Genomic DNA, 19,514 nt, shown 5'->3' on the forward strand with positions numbered 1-19,514 from the left:
TTAGATTTACATAGATTCCTTAGGGTTTTTGACTTCCTACAAACGTTCTTATACCTGAAGTTAGAAAGTTTTTAAAATTACAACATTTGAAATATTGGCAATGTTAAAATATCGCCAAACACAACCACAGGGGGCCAACTCAATGAAAATGGATGTTGTCATACATTTTTTTTGTATTTGGAGGATGGACTGATGAGTATATATGACAGTCATGTGATTTTTTTCAAAAAATACGAGATTTGAAAAATTATTAAAAAAATCGGGATATTTACTGTTTTATAGTAAATATCCCGATTTTTTAATAATTTTTCAAATCTCGTATTTTTTTAAAAAAAAATCACATGACTGTCATATATACTCATCAGTCCATCCTCCAAATACAAAAAAAAATGTATGACAACATCCATTTTCATTGAGTTGGCCCCCTGTGGTTATAACGATACAACAAGAAACTGTATCTGTCGGCAATGGATGAACCGAGTGCACATTCGAGTTCGAAATCGGGGTCGCTGAAAATCGCATCCGGCTAATGGATATAGATGTAATAACACTACTAAGAGGCCACTTATATTTTATCGGTTAAATTAGCCTGATTAAGTGTAATAGCCGATACATTTACAGGGTATCTCAGTGGCTACGTAGGAAAATGAAACGTGATGGGGGAGGGGGGAAGCAAAGGTCCTCAATATTTGGACCCCCCCTCCTCGCCCCGCACCCACAGGTTTAATTCAACACACAACCATATATACTTTATATTTTTTTTTCATATTATCCTTGTACACATTTAGACAGTGGCGTCGCTAAAAGGAAATTAATGAATACGCAAATTGCCATGCAAGTTTCGAAGGTGCGATATTGTGGTGTTTTGGGGGCCCGAGAGTCTCATACGAGAAAAAATGTTACGATTTAAAATAGCTAAGATGAGTTTTGCGATGCATTTTGATGAATTTGCGGGCGCCGAAGACGCGAGAAATTTGGTGTTTGAGGGGTCCGGGGGTCTCCACCGGGAAAGATATTAAAATTTAGAATTTTACGATGCAATTTGGTGAATGGGAGCGCCCGAAGGCGCGAGATTTTGGTGTTTGTGGGGGTCCGAGGGTCTCCCTCGGGTAAAGATTTAGAATGGCTGTGATGAGTTTTACAATGTATTTTAATGGTTTTAAAGCGTTCTTAACATGATATTTTTTTTATAGAAAGTTACCTGCATTTAGAAATGATAATTGTGAATGTCGTCATATCATTATGCAACTCGGCTCGATCTGAACAACACAAAATAATAATGAAGTTATTGTCTTGCTAAGTCATATAAACAAATATATCTTAAATTAAGACATTTATTTATTTCATGCATATGATTTTGACTTGCACTTATATGTACTGTTTTATGAAACATTATGGTCTAAAATGAGTTATAAACCTGCCATTTCTACGTCTTATCTATAAATGATATAATGTAGATTGACAATTTCAATCGGTTTAACCGTCTTAACTAGGATCAGCGAAGATCGGCTACTCCCGGCTTTATTCGTAAAATTCTAAATTTATATTTTCCTGCTTTATTTTCAGAACAGATAAATATAACTTAAAGAAAATGAGATCTCTGTCGAAAGGCCAAATTATATATACTAAATACCAGGTCAGAGAAATGAAAGTCAAAGTAAACACACAATCTTGCAATTACTATAGCTAGTTACCCATAATTTCGGCCAATAGAATAAACAGATGATGAATAAGGTATAAGCACGTGACTTGTTGAACTACATTTTACTATAAAGAACGCGTATTTTGTACCATTATGGTCCTCCGCGTAGCCCATTTAGCTTTTTTGGAAGATAATATTAGTGATGCATTTAGAATAAAACAAACATTTAGTTGGTGGCAACATTCTATTAGGATTAGAACCTACAAGCCATTTTTTAAAGCATGCAAAGATTTTTGTTGTTAAATGATCAAATTAAATATTGTCATATTTAATGATGTTCCAATGCCGACAGAACATAAACGATACTCATCTTTTTTTCGGTAGCAATAAATTATTTTTAATATTTTTATCTTGAAGTCAAATTAAAATCTCCAACTTTTCAATGGTAGTAATGGTATAAAGTACATAAGTAACTTTTGTGACTGAAGTAAAATACTAATTTATCTGTTCCTGTTTTTGATAGAGAAAAAAACATTTGTCAGCGGTGGAGCATCTATAAAAAGAATAAGTCTATCCACTACTTTATCAGTATACACAAAAGTAATCTCGCCCCACTAACTAAGTCCATGTGTACTGTTGTTAATTTTTGATATCTGACCCAGAGAGTGTCATAATGTCACGATAATATCGCCTATCTCTATTTTGTGCCATAAATACCATGTCAGTTTGCTATCTGTCAGACTGTATATCGTCACGTAACCATTCTCATTCCAGTATCACTAGTAACTTAGGTTCCATAATATAGAGGATAAAAATAATGTTGCTTAGTAGATGTGTAAGCAGCATTGCATCAAGCAAGAGCTAAATTGCATGCATCAATTAATATGTAACTTTTCACACGTTAAAGAATTTATTCATAAGATATTCGAGAAAAAGTCCGTCTAAAACAGGAATATATAGAAGAATTTTGTAAGTGCAATTACTTGACATTAAAGAAGCACTGCCTCATATCATCACTGAGTTTCTATATCTATACATTTGTATTAGGAAACAAAAGGTGGGGGTACCTTTTTCATTTCAGCAGTTCTTATACATCTTGAGATTGGTGCAGACATCTAAAACATCAGATGACAGACAATGTCGATGGGTTGATTTGTCTCCGATTAGTCTCTTTGTTTGATTATCACTATTTAATTTTTCAAGTAATGGAATTTTCAGAACATTAATTGTGGATGCTTCCGATAATAAAGTCACCGAATGATTTCTATACATTCTTGAATATCGGTCTTAGCACCTTTCCACTTTTCCATTTTGATCAATTCTTTTGGTTCATAACATAATTGACTTCAGCAACGGGGTTATCATTTATATGGCATAATCAACGTCATTACAGTGCTCACTGCTTTGAATATTGCATTTACAAAGCATACTATGCAACCAAGAAGGAATGAATCCAGACTATCATATAGGGACGGTATAGTCGATGGAGAAACTCAGAATTCCAGTCGCCATTCAGATCTGAATATTTCACTTCTATCTTACCTTCGCGTCTAAAAATAAAATACCAGGTCAATATTCATGCCATCTGAAGACCATATCAGTGTTAACCAAGAGACAAAAAATAAAACAAATGATGTTTATCGAAAATCTCTTTTAATTATTCTTTATGCAGCTGGATGCTTGAATTTTGTTTGATCTATCTTCGAAGAATTGCACAGAATTAGTCTTCTTTACATTGACTCAGATTTATTGCAGCTTCCCTGCAGACTAAAGTTAAAGCAGATTATTCACTTACAAATATAACTGGAATCAGAATAATTTTATCAATGTTTGGAAATCCATACCCGTTTAGCTCGTTTTATTGTTTCTTGTGAAACTGTTAAGTGTTCCTTTGCTGTAAAGTCGTTGTCCTAATGTTCGACTAACTGTAGATTGTTGTTATTTTCATTACATGTGATAAGAATTATAGGTCAATCATCAGAACAAGTCATAATCGGCCAATAAAGTACATTTTGTACATGCAAGCACATCCCAAAGTTCAGTTGGAGCATGAAGGTACACAATGCTATATTTTGATAGATATTTGTGTAAGTGTGCAATCGCATGAGAGACTAATACTGTATTATCTAGATTAGTACGGTGTTATCTCGTGACACGTGGAGTGAGCATGGTCACTTCACCACAAAGTCTCACTTGGCCACAAAGTCTCTGTCTATCATGCAGGATACGTGGACGACAAACTCCAGTTATATTGTGTAAAGTGGTCATTCTGGTTAGTCATATTCCTTTATTTGTTTGGATGCTTTGTATAGCTTAGCGACGGAAGGATGTGATGAAAACAACGAGAATAAGGTACAGTGTAGGATTTATCACTTCTCATTATAAAACATGTTTAAGGCGAACACATACCACAAAAAAAGCTTAATGGGAACCGATTATTTAAATAATGGTTTAGCTTTTCAATAACATCTTCAAAATCTTAACAATGTTTAGAGTCGCTTATCGCTTTAGCGATATGACCAGAAGAGGTCCTGACCAGCTGAAAGCTTGACGATCAATTTGTAATATGTACAATCATATTGATCAATTTTGTTTCCAAAAGAGTAATCCTAATTCTAAATTCAGCAGCCATTGTGACTGGATTGTAAGCATTTCTGAAAATAGCTTTGTCGACAGAAAAGTTATTCAATGAACGGTTCTATAAATAGTTGGTCTCGCCCATCTAGTTTATATGCTTAGTATAGAACGCGAGATATAGTAAATTGTCCTTTAGCACACACACTCAGAGCTCTATGACTTGCACAGACTTTCCAAGGTCCTAAGACGTTGATGGTTGGTAAGTGAAAATGCGAGGGGTTGTCAAAGATAATAGTACTAAATGCACTCTTTGATCTCTGGTAACTTTCTGAAATGACATTTAGAAACATGGTTTCCAGTCACAATAATCGATTGGATCAATTGTTTTCGAGTGAAAATCACATTTTTGACGAGAATGACTGTTGTGTAGCAGAATTGCTTGGTGTGCTGCTTTTCTTCACAATAATTTTATAATGTTTAGACTTGTAAGAAACTTTAAGGATAACAAAATGCTTATCAAGAAGTAAACAAAGACGAAAACTTACGCGCTAAGATTTAAAAAAAAAAAAAGGTCAATATATTTGAGTGGAAATCACATGTTTTCTGCTAGAGTACCTATTGTGTTGTAAATTGCATTGTCTTTTGGTACTTTCAATAATGCTGATATAGTGTTTGACTCGAGCTTACAAAATGTTATCACGGGGAAACAAAGACGAAAACTATGTGATAAGATTAGAGACGAAAGGTCAAGGCACGGTAACGTTGCTTACTGTAACAGTATGATCAGGGTTCTGAGCGTAAGACTTTGTTAAATATTTTAACAATAATTTGCATAAATGCTTAATATTAATAACAAAATTTTTCATAAATGATTAATATTAATAACAAAAAAAATCATAAATGCTTTAATATTGATAATAATAATTTGCGTGAATGTTAAATATTAATAATAATAATTTGCGTGAATGTTTTAAAAATATCAATAACAATAATTTGTGTAAAATTTATAGTCTTTTGATGCACTAATGAATTCTATGTTATTTCCAGGTTTACTTGTATAGGTTAGAATAACAATTTGTAAAATCTGAGTAACCCGAGTCAGTGTATCATGTGTCAGGGTTAAGAAATATAAGCTTATCGTATTGTAGTTTATTGACGCTGATAAGAGTAACATTTATCAAGATGTACTATTAACTTGCACTGTATCTTAGGACTAGGACAATATTAGAGGTGAAGATATTTTTAGCGTTTTACGTTGATCTTTTTTTTGTCATGGTGGAGATTTTGGAGGTATAATGGCATGAGTGTTTGTTGGACAATATTAGGGGTAAAGATATTTTCAGCGTTCCGCGTTGATCTTTTTTGTCATGGTGGACATTTTGGAGATATAATGGCACGAGTGTTTGTTGGACAATATTTGGGGTAATGATATTTTCAGCGTTCCGCGTTGATCTTTTTTGTCATGGTGGAGATTTTGGAGGTATAATGGTACGAGTGTTTGTTGGACAATATTGGGGGTAATGATATTTTCAGCGTTCCGCGTTGATCTTTTTTGTCATGGTGGAGATTTTGGAGGTGCTTTTGGAGGGGTATAATGGTACGAGTGTTTGTTGGACAATATTGGGAGGTAGCGATGATTTTCAGCGTTCCGCGTTGATCTTTTTTGTCATGGTGGAGATTTTGGAGGTATAATGGTACGAGTATTTGTTGGACAATATTGGAGGTAGCGATATTTTCAGCGTTCCACGTTGATCTTTTTTCTCATAGTGGAGATTTTGGAGGTATAATATCACGAGTGTTTGTTGGTGCATGAATTGTATAACGACAGTAAAGAAAATTTTTGAAGCGATTTAATTTCGTGTTTTACAATTTAAACGTATTGTTTCAAGTAATAAAAGTCTTTGCGGCGATTATTTTTTTCGGATTCTAATCGCTCGTGATATGCATGAAAAACTATCTACCATGCATATACAGTTTATATGTCAAGTGATAAAAATATATTTAAATGCATGCTATCTATTTCAAAAGGATCCAACTGACGTACCAATGACGTCTGTGCCATCTGGTTTTATATCTTTTGTTATGAAAATTACCCTTTTCTATTTCAGAAGGATCCAAATGCCGTACCAATGATTGTCCTATCTGGTTTTATGTCTTTTATTATGAATATTACATTTTTCATTGACAGGATAAATGATCGACGTCGAACAAGAACGAATTCAAAATGAACGGAGAAGCCCTGAACGGAAAATTATCAAACGGATACTCAGAGACAGAAAGCTTTACAACCAAAGACAACAAAAATGTGAGACTAAAGAAGCAAATCAGCCTGTTTCAGGCCGTGTGTATAATTGTAGGGATTATAATAGGTTCGGGGATCTTTGTATCTCCTGTAGGGATTTTACAGAATGTCAAATCTGTCGGGATGTCATGTGTGATGTGGACTGTGACAGGTGTATTCTCGGCGCTATGCGCCCTATGTTTCGCTGAGTTGGGCGCCTGTATCCCAAAGTCGGGAGGCGAATATACTTATATCCGTGAAGCGTTTGGAGACTTCTTTGCATTTTTAGCTCTTTGGATAAATTTTATCATTATTTGCCCAGTTTGCGTGGCAGCATCATGTCTCATTTTTGCAACATATATACTCAAGCCGGTGTATTCTGATTGTGACCCGCCGTTCCTCGCCGTTCGTCTCATCGCCGCTCTCATCATCGGTAAGTTAAAGATGATTTTAACATTTGTATTTGATGTTTAACTGTTGAATACTGTAAACCAACTTAAGTTTTGCTGCGTCAGTGGCTTTAAGATCATAAACAGACTTAGATTTAGTCGTTACAAAATGACGTAACGTTTTGAAACGTCATCTTGGATTGGCTAAGTGTAACTTTAAGACAGATTTTAAAGAAAGAAATGTGTACGCCGAGTGCCTTTTTACGGCGATTTGAGTCATATATTGCTACTGTACCTGTGCTCAAAACATTTCCGTGGCAATTGATTTTCACAGTCTCTATAATTGCCCGTGAAATACTAGAACATAATTCGCGCTTGAAATCTCAGTCGGATTACAGTATTAGAATATTTGTTATTTACACGCGCGAAAAACAAACATACTAAAGTATTGTGGAAAGAACATTGTAACAGTAAGAAAAACTTCAAAGCAACAACATATGTTTGTGTCAAATTTCATAACATCATGTTCAAGATTACTTGGATAATGCATGTGTTTATAACAAGACAAATCAGTCATGTTGATTGTAGTGTATTGACGTTTTAGCTCAATGTGTTTTCTTGCTACATCATGTTTACGTTGTTGTCCGCATAAAATAGTTTCCGGGTTTTCTCTTAGATTAAAGCACAGGGCCATGTATAGTATCCATATGAAAAAATAGCCAGAAATAAATAGATAAACACATATTTATATGTATTTTTGGCTATTTTTTCATATAGAGACTATACATGGCCCTGTGATTAAAGTAAGTTGTAAGATCATTGCCATTTGCATGAGTTGGATTTCATGTTTTGACCGAACCCAAATAGAACATATTACTATTCGCTAAAATCGAAATATTGTCAATAAAACTAAAAATTAGGTATGCACTCTACACCATGAACTAAACTATAACTTCAAATATTTTGTCTGAAGCTAAAAAAAACTTGATACTTCGTACAACTAGAACAAAATAATCTGCTTGGTTGTAATGTTTGATGTTCATGTTTTTTTGGTCTTTAGGCTCTCTATCGATGTCAAGTCGTCACTCCACCTATTTTCATTGTGATGTTCCAATGCAAAGAACGATGTTTAAATGTTGCATATATATGTTGCCATATGATAAAATCCCCCACCGACATTTGCTGTTCTCTACTGGGATATATTGAATTCTTTTGAGATGTAGATTATCTATCATGCCATGCATTCAACATTCGCTTGTTACCTTTTCACCAGAGTTCTATTATTGTTATTTTTATATTTTATTTCATTTGCTTATGACACGACCACATGTTGAATGATAATAAAATCTACATACCATTCTGTTCATGTCTTTTGGAAGTACATGTATAAGATTTTCTATCCCGTAAAATCAGCTTTCCAATATAAATCAAACAAATAAATAGACAACCCAAAGTTGATTGTGTTTACGTATTGATGATTCACGTCAGATCTCGTCTGATATGGAAATTAGCAAACCAAAATATAAACGCTGGGGATTTTTGTCTTCGTTTCAAAGCGTAGCTTACAACTCAAATCCAGGAGAACAAGTTCTGATTTTTCTGTATTATATTGCTAAATTGTTATGGGAAATTGAACAAAATCCCTTTGAAATATATTCATAAAACTTAATTACGCTTGGCTTTGAACATTCATAGTCTAGCATGCCGGTGGTTATTACAATGATTGAGGTACATAATGGATGCTCCAAGTTCCGATTGGAATGTCAAACATACTTCAACATGATTTTGGCTGGATGACAGGCGTCGCGTTTATCATTTTGAGATTGAATGTATGCGATGAATGAGAACAGAAAACCAGTGTTTTTGTTCACTTATGAAATCAGTGTTTGTCAGTAGGTGATGACGTGGATATATGGATGCCTGAATGAATGAATGTATGACTGACTGACTGAAGAATGAATAATGAAATGATTAGAAAAATAAATTAAGAAATGAATGAATGAATGAATGAATAAATGATTGAATGAATGGGAAATAATGAATGACTGACTAACATAATCAAAAGAATAAATGAATGCATGAAAGAATTAATGAAATAATGAATGAGTGAAAGTATAAATGAATGAGTGAATGAATGAATAAATGTATAGGCGAATAATTGAATGAATTAATTAATGAAAGATTGAAAAAAGGGGAAATAATGAATGACTGAATAACATAATGAAAAGAATAAATGAATGAATGAAAGAATGAATGAATGAAATAATGAATGAGTGAAAGAATAAATGAATGAGTGATTGAATAAATAAATGAAAAGGTGAATAATTGAATTAATTAATTAATGAAAGAAGGAATAAATGAATGAATTAATTAATGAAAGAAGGAATAAATGAATGAATTAACGAATGAATGAATGAAAGCCATATATCTCATCAACCAGTCACACATTTTATCAGAGTGTCTTTTATCAGGGTGTGAGGGCTATCTGTTGGCTGTCCACGACAATGTCAAGAAATCGTCAATGTACACAAGTTGTTGACAGTGAAGGTCAAGGCTTCCTATCTGTCGGTCGTAATCTTCAACACTTGTTCGCTTACACAACCTTAAAAACACTTTACATCAGTTTATGTTAGAGGAGTCCTTGACACACTGAAATCTGGGCCAACTTGTGTACCTAAGTATCCTGTTATCTTTGTAATATGCTGCACAATGTACAATGTACAAATAGTTGCATCACTCAAACTTGTTTTTTTTTAATATCGCATGCACATACGCAAGTTCGTTAGCTATAACGACACGGTATTGACAAATAAATGAGGAAAAAACAGGTGCCATTTTCATAACTTTAAATACCAATATTTCAATTTAGCTACTGTATTTGACTTAACTAAGAGGTGATTTAAGGATTAACGAGTAAACCTATTTTTAATTTATTGTGCATCATTAATGTTATGATGTAAAAAAATGTACAATAAATTATAGCAGTCATTGATTTCCAGTCTTTTTGTGAACTTAAATTGTGATGTTGAATACATGACACGGTTTTTAGCAGTAAATGATGAATGAAAACTTTTCGTACCATATACAAACTTCCATCCAATGATATTCATATTGTGATATATATGTTGCATATGTATGTACATATTCATACGTTAACAATTTTGATAAGGTGGTTTTTGTTTACATCATTTTTTTTGCAAAGATAAGGCCGCTATTTTTTTTTATGATATCATTTGATAAAATATTTTGTACTCATAAATGATAATTTGTTTACAATAATGATAAGGATTGGTTCTATTTTTGTGATGATTGCAATAATGCATTGAGATAAAAGAGAAACATTCGCCTTTCCTTGTCAAGATACATATTTGCAATTCGTTGTACTACCTAACAAAGCGTTTGTAGTTCTATGACTGAGATACTTCAAGATATCAATATTGAAATATTTAATGATTGGAATAGTTTCAGTACTCTGTAAGTAAATATTCTTTGTAACAGCATAAGATGATGTTGTTATTTGTGTATCTATTTTTCTTGCGTTTTTTTCGCTTTCTAAAAGTAATGATGTTTACAAAATCATATGAATTTTTATGAATGATATAAAACAGCTTGTGATTTTTTAACATCTAAGATATTTAGGAATCAGATGATGGCAGACGATGTTGGCATTGTAAAATAATTTTGCTTATTATAAGTGTTAGAAGATGATGACGTTTTGAGATGGATTTGATTTACTATTTTTACCAATTTAAAATAGGATATTGCTTTCATACAAAACATTGAAAGATATTTTTTAATTATTTGAAGTGCATGTTTGATCATCTAATTTATGAAACACTGTAATAAAATGCAATGTTTAAGATTATATTGATAAATATATTTACGTTTTGGTAGATAGTGCTTATGATTTGGAGTGTCATTATAAATCTGCTGTTAGTTGTAGACAATATCGCTGTTTATAGCGTTGTGATAATTTGTTGTTATTTTGTTTTTGTTTTAAGCGTTCCTGATATCCATCAACTGTATAAATGTGAGGTGGGCAGCAAAGGTACAAGTCGGTATCACCATCTGTAAACTGGTTGCTCTCGCCACCATTGTCGTTATCGGATTCGTCTACCTCGGGAATGGTGAGTTGAAATTGAATATCTGGAATAAGGTATTAAGATTGACTGTTGGTATGGAATTTAAATCGGACGCCATACGAACTGGCATGAGTTATCTCACAAATTTACTGGTCGCAAAACATGTACTTTATAGTAATGTGGAATTGTCAAACAGAAATATTGAATGGATCAATAAAAGTTATTAGTTAATTAGTATTACTTCTATGGACGATTTAATCTTTAGAATTTCAAAATTTCTAGTATTTGGTTTCTCGGAAATCATCAAGGTACATTTTTCAATTGGTTTTGCTATTAAGTTTCTATCTGAACTCTTTACACAATATTCTGCATAATAAACAATTTATCTGGTTGGAAAAGAAATAATGGTGAAAAATAGAATAATGGGAATTTAAATCAATGTATTTAGAAAAATAAAAGGGAGGAGATATGTCGATATCGTTATCGCTTTGACCATGAAGAACTCGTGTCCCGCGGAGGAAATTGCTTTGTCTGTGCAGGAGAATCTTTACAGTCGCATACAAAACCCAGCTAATTTCCTAGGGTGTCTGTTTGAAAGGTTAAGTGACCATTCATCAAAGGATTTACATTTTATTAACGTCTTCATAATGCATACCTGTCACGCAGCATCCTCTCGCGAGAAGTTGACGAGATTTCAATTACTGATTAAGTGGCACGTACGGTAGGTAATACCACCTTGTTTGTATCATGAAAGCTGTTCAGATTAATGAAATTGTTCTACTCCATCTCGAATTTGTCGCGCAGAAATCAATGACTGGTCGAGTATGATAAGCTAAGTATGATTTGGTTTACAGCTACATCGCGTCCTAAGAGCTCTAGTCAGTATTCAAGTACACTTTACCAAAATTTCTAGCGGAATATGTACGATGATAAAATCACTCAGAAAATGGTATCGCTGGAAGAAGCAATTACCATGTGTCGTTAGTTGAATCTGCTGTATAGGATGTTTTTTGTTGTTGTTGGTGGGTTTTTGTTTTTGCAATAATTGCATTTTCATTAGAATCCGCTAATAAGTTCATCACTGAAATATTTTCATTGACACTTAAGGGAGAATTGACGGTGAACAGATACTGAAAAAAAATCAGTAAAACCATCGATTACTTTGAATAATCATAAAAATACCTTGATCCGCCCACGCTATGTCTCACTGACCACTACAATAGATATTGTTGGTTTAGTTAATGTTTGTCAAGTGTTAGCATACAGACCTGGCCTGTTTCTAATGATCAAATTGATTTTACGTGTTTCATTCCAAAGGCGGTTAATTAATCTTAATTCTTGGTTCGTAGTTTCCATTAGTTTTGTCGTCTTATTGAGACATTATGAAATAGAATAATAAAAGCACTTAGACATGTAAGCCGTGAATAGAAACAAGAGCACGGTGGTCGATTTTGATTTCATTATATGGGAATGAGATTCAACATCGCATTACGCAATACGGATATTTGTTTGATTTTAAAACACAATCGTTCATTATAAATATTGTATTTTAATTCCATGTAATGGTACAGATATAAAGAATCAATAAAACGATGGGAGTGGAAACATTTCTTTCCGAAAACCATAGGAGTATTCAACTACGCACAGTTGTTTTCTTTTCTTTAATTAGTTGAAAGGTCTTAAACGTAAAATGTTCCTGTCATCAACATGTTATTTATTTTCCCAGGTAAGGTTGAAAACTTCCAGGACTCGTTCGCTGATAGTGACTACAGTGCCGGGGCTATTGCAATATCGTTTTACTCAGGGTTCTGGGCATTCGGAGGATGGTAAGATTCCACCAATGTATTGATACAACTTTAGATTTAATCATATTTACTTGCGATCGTTTCACTCCGTCAGTACTGACTGACGGAGTAAAGAAGGAAAGTAACTCTGCTAGATGAGAAAGATCAGAAAGTTTTAACTAATGATACTAGTAGACGGTTTTATCCATCGTTTTAGTATAGGATATGTGATAGCGCAAATGTTTGAACATATATTATAGCTCGAAATCATTTTCAAAAGCAAGTATCAATGCAATTTTCCATATCCAGTATAAAACTTATAATAAATTTCACATTATTGAATTACATCTTCTATTTAATTACAGGAGTTATTTGAATTTCCTCACGGATGAACTTATCGAACCACACAAGTAAGCCAATTTATCCAGTTCTCTTAAAAACATTCTTTTTGTTTAATATTTTGTTCAAATGCCATATACAAATTTTGTTTGAAGTCTAACCAAATTATATTGTCAAGCATGTCGCCATGGTAACGCCTCAACGCAACCGAATTGTCTTTCAATAAAGAAAACTAGAACACAATTTATGGGAACAATTTTATTTTCCAATATTTTGTCGGAATTGTGAATAAATTACTGACAGATAAATTCTATATGGTCATCGTATTTAAAATCGGCCATCACGAAAATAAGTTTATTTTTTATATTCTTGACATTTTTATCAAACTTTATATTCAGCTATATTGTATGTATTGCAAAACATTGAAAGACGTTTTAATTATGTTTGCAGAAATTTGCCACGAGCAATCATTATATCCATGGCAATTGTGACGTCTGTATATCTGGTGGCTAACATCGCATACTTTGCTGTTCTAACTCCTATCGAGATGTTACAGTCTACAGCTGTGGCTGTGGTACGTGACGTCATTATTCTTTTGTATTACAAACCGGAAGTGAAATTGGAAAAGTTAATATCTGAAAATTTATTTCCGGAACAAAACACAGAAAACGTCATGCCAGGCTTATATTTGGAGTAATCAATTAGGCAAAATTATCATAGGATTTCTATCAAAGAAGTGCAGATATATCACATATTCAAAAGAATTTCTAAAATATTATAACACTGTTTTTATAATACCATTCTTAGATCAACCTATTTACATATTTTGAGATTTTTTTTCTGAAATGGCAAACCCAGTCATGGATGCAGTTGTGCACATTATGTTTTTCAGACTATTCTGAGATGGATATTTTATGTTTTCAGACTTTCTCTGAAATGACAGTGCCAGTCATGGCTGTAGTTGTACCTGTTCTGATCGCCATCTCTGTAGCTGGATCCATGAACGGAACAAGTCTTTCCATGTCAAGGTTAGGTTCATTGCTTTCGTTATATTTATATTCGTACTTATTTTTTATAGAAAAATCCATGTAATGAAATTTACATCATCTATAATTCATTAATATCGATTCGCATTGAATTTGCCTTCCAGACGATTTATGTGATATCGTTCTTTATTTTTCATTTTAAAACTTAGAATGACATGTTTTCCATTGCAAACTTTTCTTACATTTATTCTTAAGAGAAAAGCGTTTGCTTCTTTAATAATAACGACATTCATGACCTTTGGAAAACATCGTACTCCTTATTGATGATTGGTAATGGCGAAATGGTGAAGTCTAGTGGTGAAAACAATATTTCAATGGAAAGTAACAATGTTGAAATAACTTCTTTTCTTTGGTAAAACTAACAAAAAAACACCTCCATGTCAACGAGATGAGGTTTGATTAATCTATTTTCAATTGTTTTTTGTCTAACCAGGTTGTTCTTCGTCGGAGCCAGTAACAACCACCTCCCTAGTATTGTGGCCATGATAAACTATAAATTCCTCACACCGGCGCCATCTCTTATAACCATTGTAAGTCAATAAATATATGATGTTTTATTAAATTAAAAAGAGTTTAAAACGATCAATATTTTACATTTGTAAAAGTTAAATGTTTTTTGATATTATTTTCAAGCTTATTTTCGTGTCGACTTATTTTCGCGTTTTCATGCTCACTACTCTTTTCGAGATTATTTCATTGTGCGATTTAAAGCAATACGGGTCTACTACACAGTCTTAGATATCGATTTCGCGATTTCTGCTTGCCCGTTATTCCCGAAATTTATTCGCTCGCCAAAATAAGTTTACACTATCTTTACGATTAAAGGTGATAGTTGTATCTTATACAGCAGCCCAATTGCATGTTTCAGTGCCGTAAATAGGGACAGAAATAGAGAAATAGAAGTCTAATCAATGTCGGTATGTAATTTATAGTTCTGTCCTTGTTTTCACAGCTTGTCCTAACACTGCTGATGCAGAGCCTGGGCGATGTTTTCTACCTGATCGAGATGATGGGTTTTAGCTTTACCACTGTACTGGCGTTCGTCTTCGCTGGGCAGGTCTACATGAGGATCACTAGGCCGGAGATTTCTAGACCCATCAAAGTAAGGAAATGAACGTTCAATAATTCAAACGCGAATTGAGGCTGTGGCGTTCAATCTGATTGTGCATGACAAATCCTCCCAATACGTGTATAAAACTGTTCTCTCTTATCCGTTTGCGGTAGCTTTCAGTGCGTTTACAGAGGCGAACAAGCTTGCTTATGTGTAATTGCACTTTATTGAATATCACATTAACAAGATCCGTCTATGGCTATTTAATGATGATAATGTGTGTATGGATAGTGTTGTGTCTCATTGCAACTGTATATTGTATAATGCTACCTCATTGAAGCATACTACCCTTAAAGAGACGGATATTATATACAGAAAATTCGAAAATCAGTCGTCCCCACTCTTTATGTTGAGTCTTTATAGATTATATTGTATCTCGATATTTGTCTACCTACTTTTTACAATGCTCTAAGGGTTGTGTAAATAGATTGCCTTGATACACCTACCTCATATCCATTCAGTTTAATTCGTAAGTAGCGTTAATGTTGCGGACCGCCTAAATAAAATTTAGGATAACAGTTTTCAAAACAAAGAAAAGGCAAATAAGATGTTTTTATCAATATTCTATAACCTATCCATTTCCTATTACAGCTGCCCCTGGTGTTGCCTATCTTTCTATTTGTGATGAGTCTAGTCCTGCTGGTACTTACGTGTATACAGAAACCAGGCATCAGTCTGTTGGCCTTTTGTCTCACAATGCTGGGGGTCCCTTGTTACATCCTCGGCATCTACTGGAAATCGAAACCGGAAGTGTTCAATAGAGTAAACAGTACGTATCCATGAATTTTGGTGTGTTTTAGGAAAACATTTTACGTCGGCAAATACGAAATTATCATATTGTCATATATCATTTCATGTGACATAGCAAGCATATTTACATTTAGATACATGATTATGCAAAATTACGCCGCGTTTGCAATTTTTTTAAATATTGCCACATTAATCATCTGTTTGTGATCATATACAGTGTAAAGATATTATATTCCTTTACGTTAAACACTAGAAGTCAAATTTATCTTTTTGTTATCTTCACTTTTTAAGTTTATTTATTTTATTAATTGTATCGTTGTTCTATTTTCAGGTAATGTTACCGCTTTTATACAAAAGATATTATTGGTTGTTCCACAAGACGATGAAATCGAATGGTGAAGGTCAAGTTGAAATGATGTTCACGCGCGGGACCAATCACACACGTGTATGAAGTGACATTTAGATTCATAAATCGTATACAATTCTGTGCTTTCAGAATAGAGGTCTCTGCTATTACGAACAGGTTATATTTATTACATAACTTGAAGGACTTAATTTAATAAGATTCACTTATTATAATCTTTGTGTGTGAATAATGGTTGTTAAGTAAGCATTGTCAGTCCTGAACTGACTCATGTGTAAGAGACCAGCCGCTGGGAAAATTTCACATTATGGCAAATGGTCGTTGTGACGGCTTGTTCGCTACAATGTAAGTATGTAGTATATTTCAAACGACTTATTCGTATGTATGAGATGCGAAGCAGCTTATTCACTGTTTTCTTGAGTTGGTGTGTAGTGACATTGGTATGTGAGCTACAATGACGTGTGTGTACATGAGAAAAGTTCTTATAAATATCATAAAATTAAGTTTTGGATGTCTGAATACTTATTTTCTGTAAGACGAGATGTTGGAGTGCTGATTTACTGTATGGATGTTATTGACATGGTTTTGTGAACTGCATTGACTTGTGTGCATGGGAAAGTTAGAATAATATTTTGTAATGTGACAAATTGTGATAAGTTTGACATCAAAGTGTTTTTTTCCTGTAAAATAAGATGTTTAAGTGCTTATTAGCTGTTACAGATGTGTTATTGACATTGTTTTGTGAGCTTATTGTCATAATATGAATCTCTGACAAAAAAAATAAAAAAAAATGGCTAAAAATAATACATACTGTGATCCAACTGACCACCACTGCACAACCCACCGATTTAAAATTTTGTGTTTTTCAAAAAAAAATTTCATAGAAATAACATTCCTTGATAGATACATTTTTTTAATTTCTGATTTAGTTTTTGTTCATACGATATTCACCCTTTGATACACATTTATGCTCCCTATATCAGACATTCATCCATTTTAGTACATAAGTTGTGATTTTAGTAATAATTAACAGATGTAAAGCAATACGGAAAGCTGACATATGTTGTCAGCTGCTTACGATTTTAGACCTCCATCGGTCTTTGTTTTCGTAAACGTTTCAGACACCTAATGTCTGTGTGAATTAAGATTTATAGGGTTATTGCAATGAGAAAATGTCCGTAAATAGAGTAAGAATAAATATGCCAAAGTTCAAGTGCTATAAACCGCTTATACGTTAACATTGATTTAATTTATTTGTCGGAAATGGTCCTTCTTTCGTGTAGATATAATGGTTTATGGACCGAAGATAACCTACATATTCTGAGGTCAATATTAGGTAATTGGGTCAGTTCTATTTTACCACATTAAGGTAAGCATTAATTCATACTAAAGTAAATTGTATAATAAATACCATACATGTCATCATGATAAAAATATCATATTGCGCTCTTGTGCATCATGTATATATGACCAATTTCTTCTGCTGAGAAAGAATGAGATAAGATAAAATATTGCATGGTTTGATTACAAATTACAATTTGAAAGTCAAACTGTTCTAAATTCTTATATTCTGTTATTCTCCGCATTATTTATAAAAAATATTCTTTGTTACCATATTTCATATTAAAGCATTTTTTTATAATTAGAAACCCTGTAACGACGAAAATATTAACGTCAATTTTATGTGTAAATGATATTGGAAACTTGACCTATACCATCACAGAGATTTTATATGTACGTGTATAATAATATACCCTATTCTGATTATCAGAGTTACTTTGTTACGAAAGTAACTCTGATCGATAGGAATAAATATCCTTTGATTGATCTCAAATTGAACCATGTCGTAAAAGTGTAAGCTAAGTCGCATTGTCTAAGTCTAAATACATGTAACGTGTCGATGTGTTTGTGATGATGAAGTATTAAAGTCTCGTATTTTTGAAGAAAACAATATGTGTTAATTATAATTTACTCTTCATTAAACACTAAGGTTCATTAGGGCCCAATGGTGGTACGTTTAACCAGAAACATACGTTTCTGATATAGCACGATAATGTGAACCAATTTGTTTTCATGAGATACAAATTTCGCGATATATCGCGAGCAGGAATTCAAATGTTTCGCTAATAATTCTATAAAACAAATATTGATATTGTTGAATTAGATATGCTCTGATGTTCCGCTTTTCTCAATGGTTAATACTTGGTCACGTAGCAAATGGTCTCGGAAGCATCGAGTAAATATACCTTCTGTGACGTCTTACCCAAACGTTGAGTTCTTCAGGGTGACATCCTATGGCCATCATTCTTCTTGATATTAACATATACATCGGGTAATTATTTTGACATTTTTCAAAGGAACTAAAAAAATGTGCATATATAATATAAGAAAATGATAGAATCTAAAACAACGCCCTCGGTCGTTATTTAATTCTACCAAGACGGTATACCATCATATGGACCTCACCAAAGGTCCATAATTGAAAAACATGATGAAAATAACGATGACGCGAAATATTGTTTAAATAGTGTGTTTATAGTATATTTACTAAATAAATGATTAATTTAAAAATAGGAACATAGGATTTCTCCGGCTGGGGTGATATTAATTTGTCAAATTATAACGACATTTTAACATTTCATAGACTGCTATATCATTGTTATACCTTTCCATCGCAGTGTGTACCAAATGTCCTGCGGTAAGCTACGATTACCCTTCCCTTTCAGAACGTTTGTAATAACGAATTTTAAAGCGTTTCTCTTTCCCGGATGGATGAAAGCATCCCACAAATTTTTCAAAGTAGAAGTTACATTAGATTGTTTATGAGAGTAAGTCCAAAATTGAATTGCAACGAAGAAATCTTTTGTTATGAAAGTACGAAATAAAATTCCAAAACTCTTTCTTGGTTTACTTTTTGCTATATTTTTAATACCTGTATTGTTGTTCTATCAGTCACCAGACATTGTTACTGTAGGACAGTAGTTGCAATACCTACATCTTTGCTCTATCAGTCACCAGACACAGCCGTTAATTGTCTTAGACACAATCATACACCTAATAATGAGGATAATGATGATGGTAGCTCTTTCTCTCTCCGCCATGATATCCTCCAGTTGAGCCCTTCAAAGGTGTGGTGGTGATTTCTTCTG

At 33.3% G+C, this 19,514-nt stretch overlaps 1 protein-coding gene across 1 annotated transcript; it reads left to right on the forward strand.

Moving 5' to 3' along the window:
- The first annotated feature begins 3,847 nt into the window (after positions 1–3,847).
- Positions 3,848–19,263, forward strand: LOC138327758 (large neutral amino acids transporter small subunit 1-like). Its single transcript, XM_069274100.1, has 11 exons — positions 3,848–3,994; positions 6,408–6,933; positions 10,891–11,016; positions 12,698–12,797; positions 13,121–13,165; positions 13,545–13,668; positions 14,019–14,122; positions 14,574–14,670; positions 15,093–15,242; positions 15,843–16,020; positions 16,333–19,263. Exons 2-11 carry the CDS (start codon positions 6,444–6,446, stop codon positions 16,398–16,400), a joined length of 1,482 nt encoding a protein of 493 aa, XP_069130201.1. The 5' UTR covers positions 3,848–3,994; positions 6,408–6,443; the 3' UTR covers positions 16,401–19,263.
- The last annotated feature ends 251 nt before the right edge of the window (positions 19,264–19,514 follow it).

Source organism: Argopecten irradians, chromosome 7, assembly GCF_041381155.1.
Source record: "Argopecten irradians isolate NY chromosome 7, Ai_NY, whole genome shotgun sequence".
Lineage (NCBI taxonomy): Eukaryota > Metazoa > Mollusca > Bivalvia > Pectinida > Pectinidae > Argopecten > Argopecten irradians.

What these genes read in the sequence shown, in the direction of transcription:
- LOC138327758 (XM_069274100.1), top strand. Translation starts at nt 6,444, where the DNA reads ATGAACGGAGAAGCCCTGAACGGAAAATTATCAAACGGATACTCAGAG. An exon ending in AGATTTCTAGACCCATCAAA is followed by an intron (nt 15,243 to 15,842) that starts GTAAGGAAATGA and finishes TTCCTATTACAG; the next exon opens with CTGCCCCTGGTGTTGCCTAT. An exon ending in AGTGTTCAATAGAGTAAACA is followed by an intron (nt 16,021 to 16,332) that starts GTACGTATCCAT and finishes TTCTATTTTCAG; the next exon opens with GTAATGTTACCGCTTTTATA.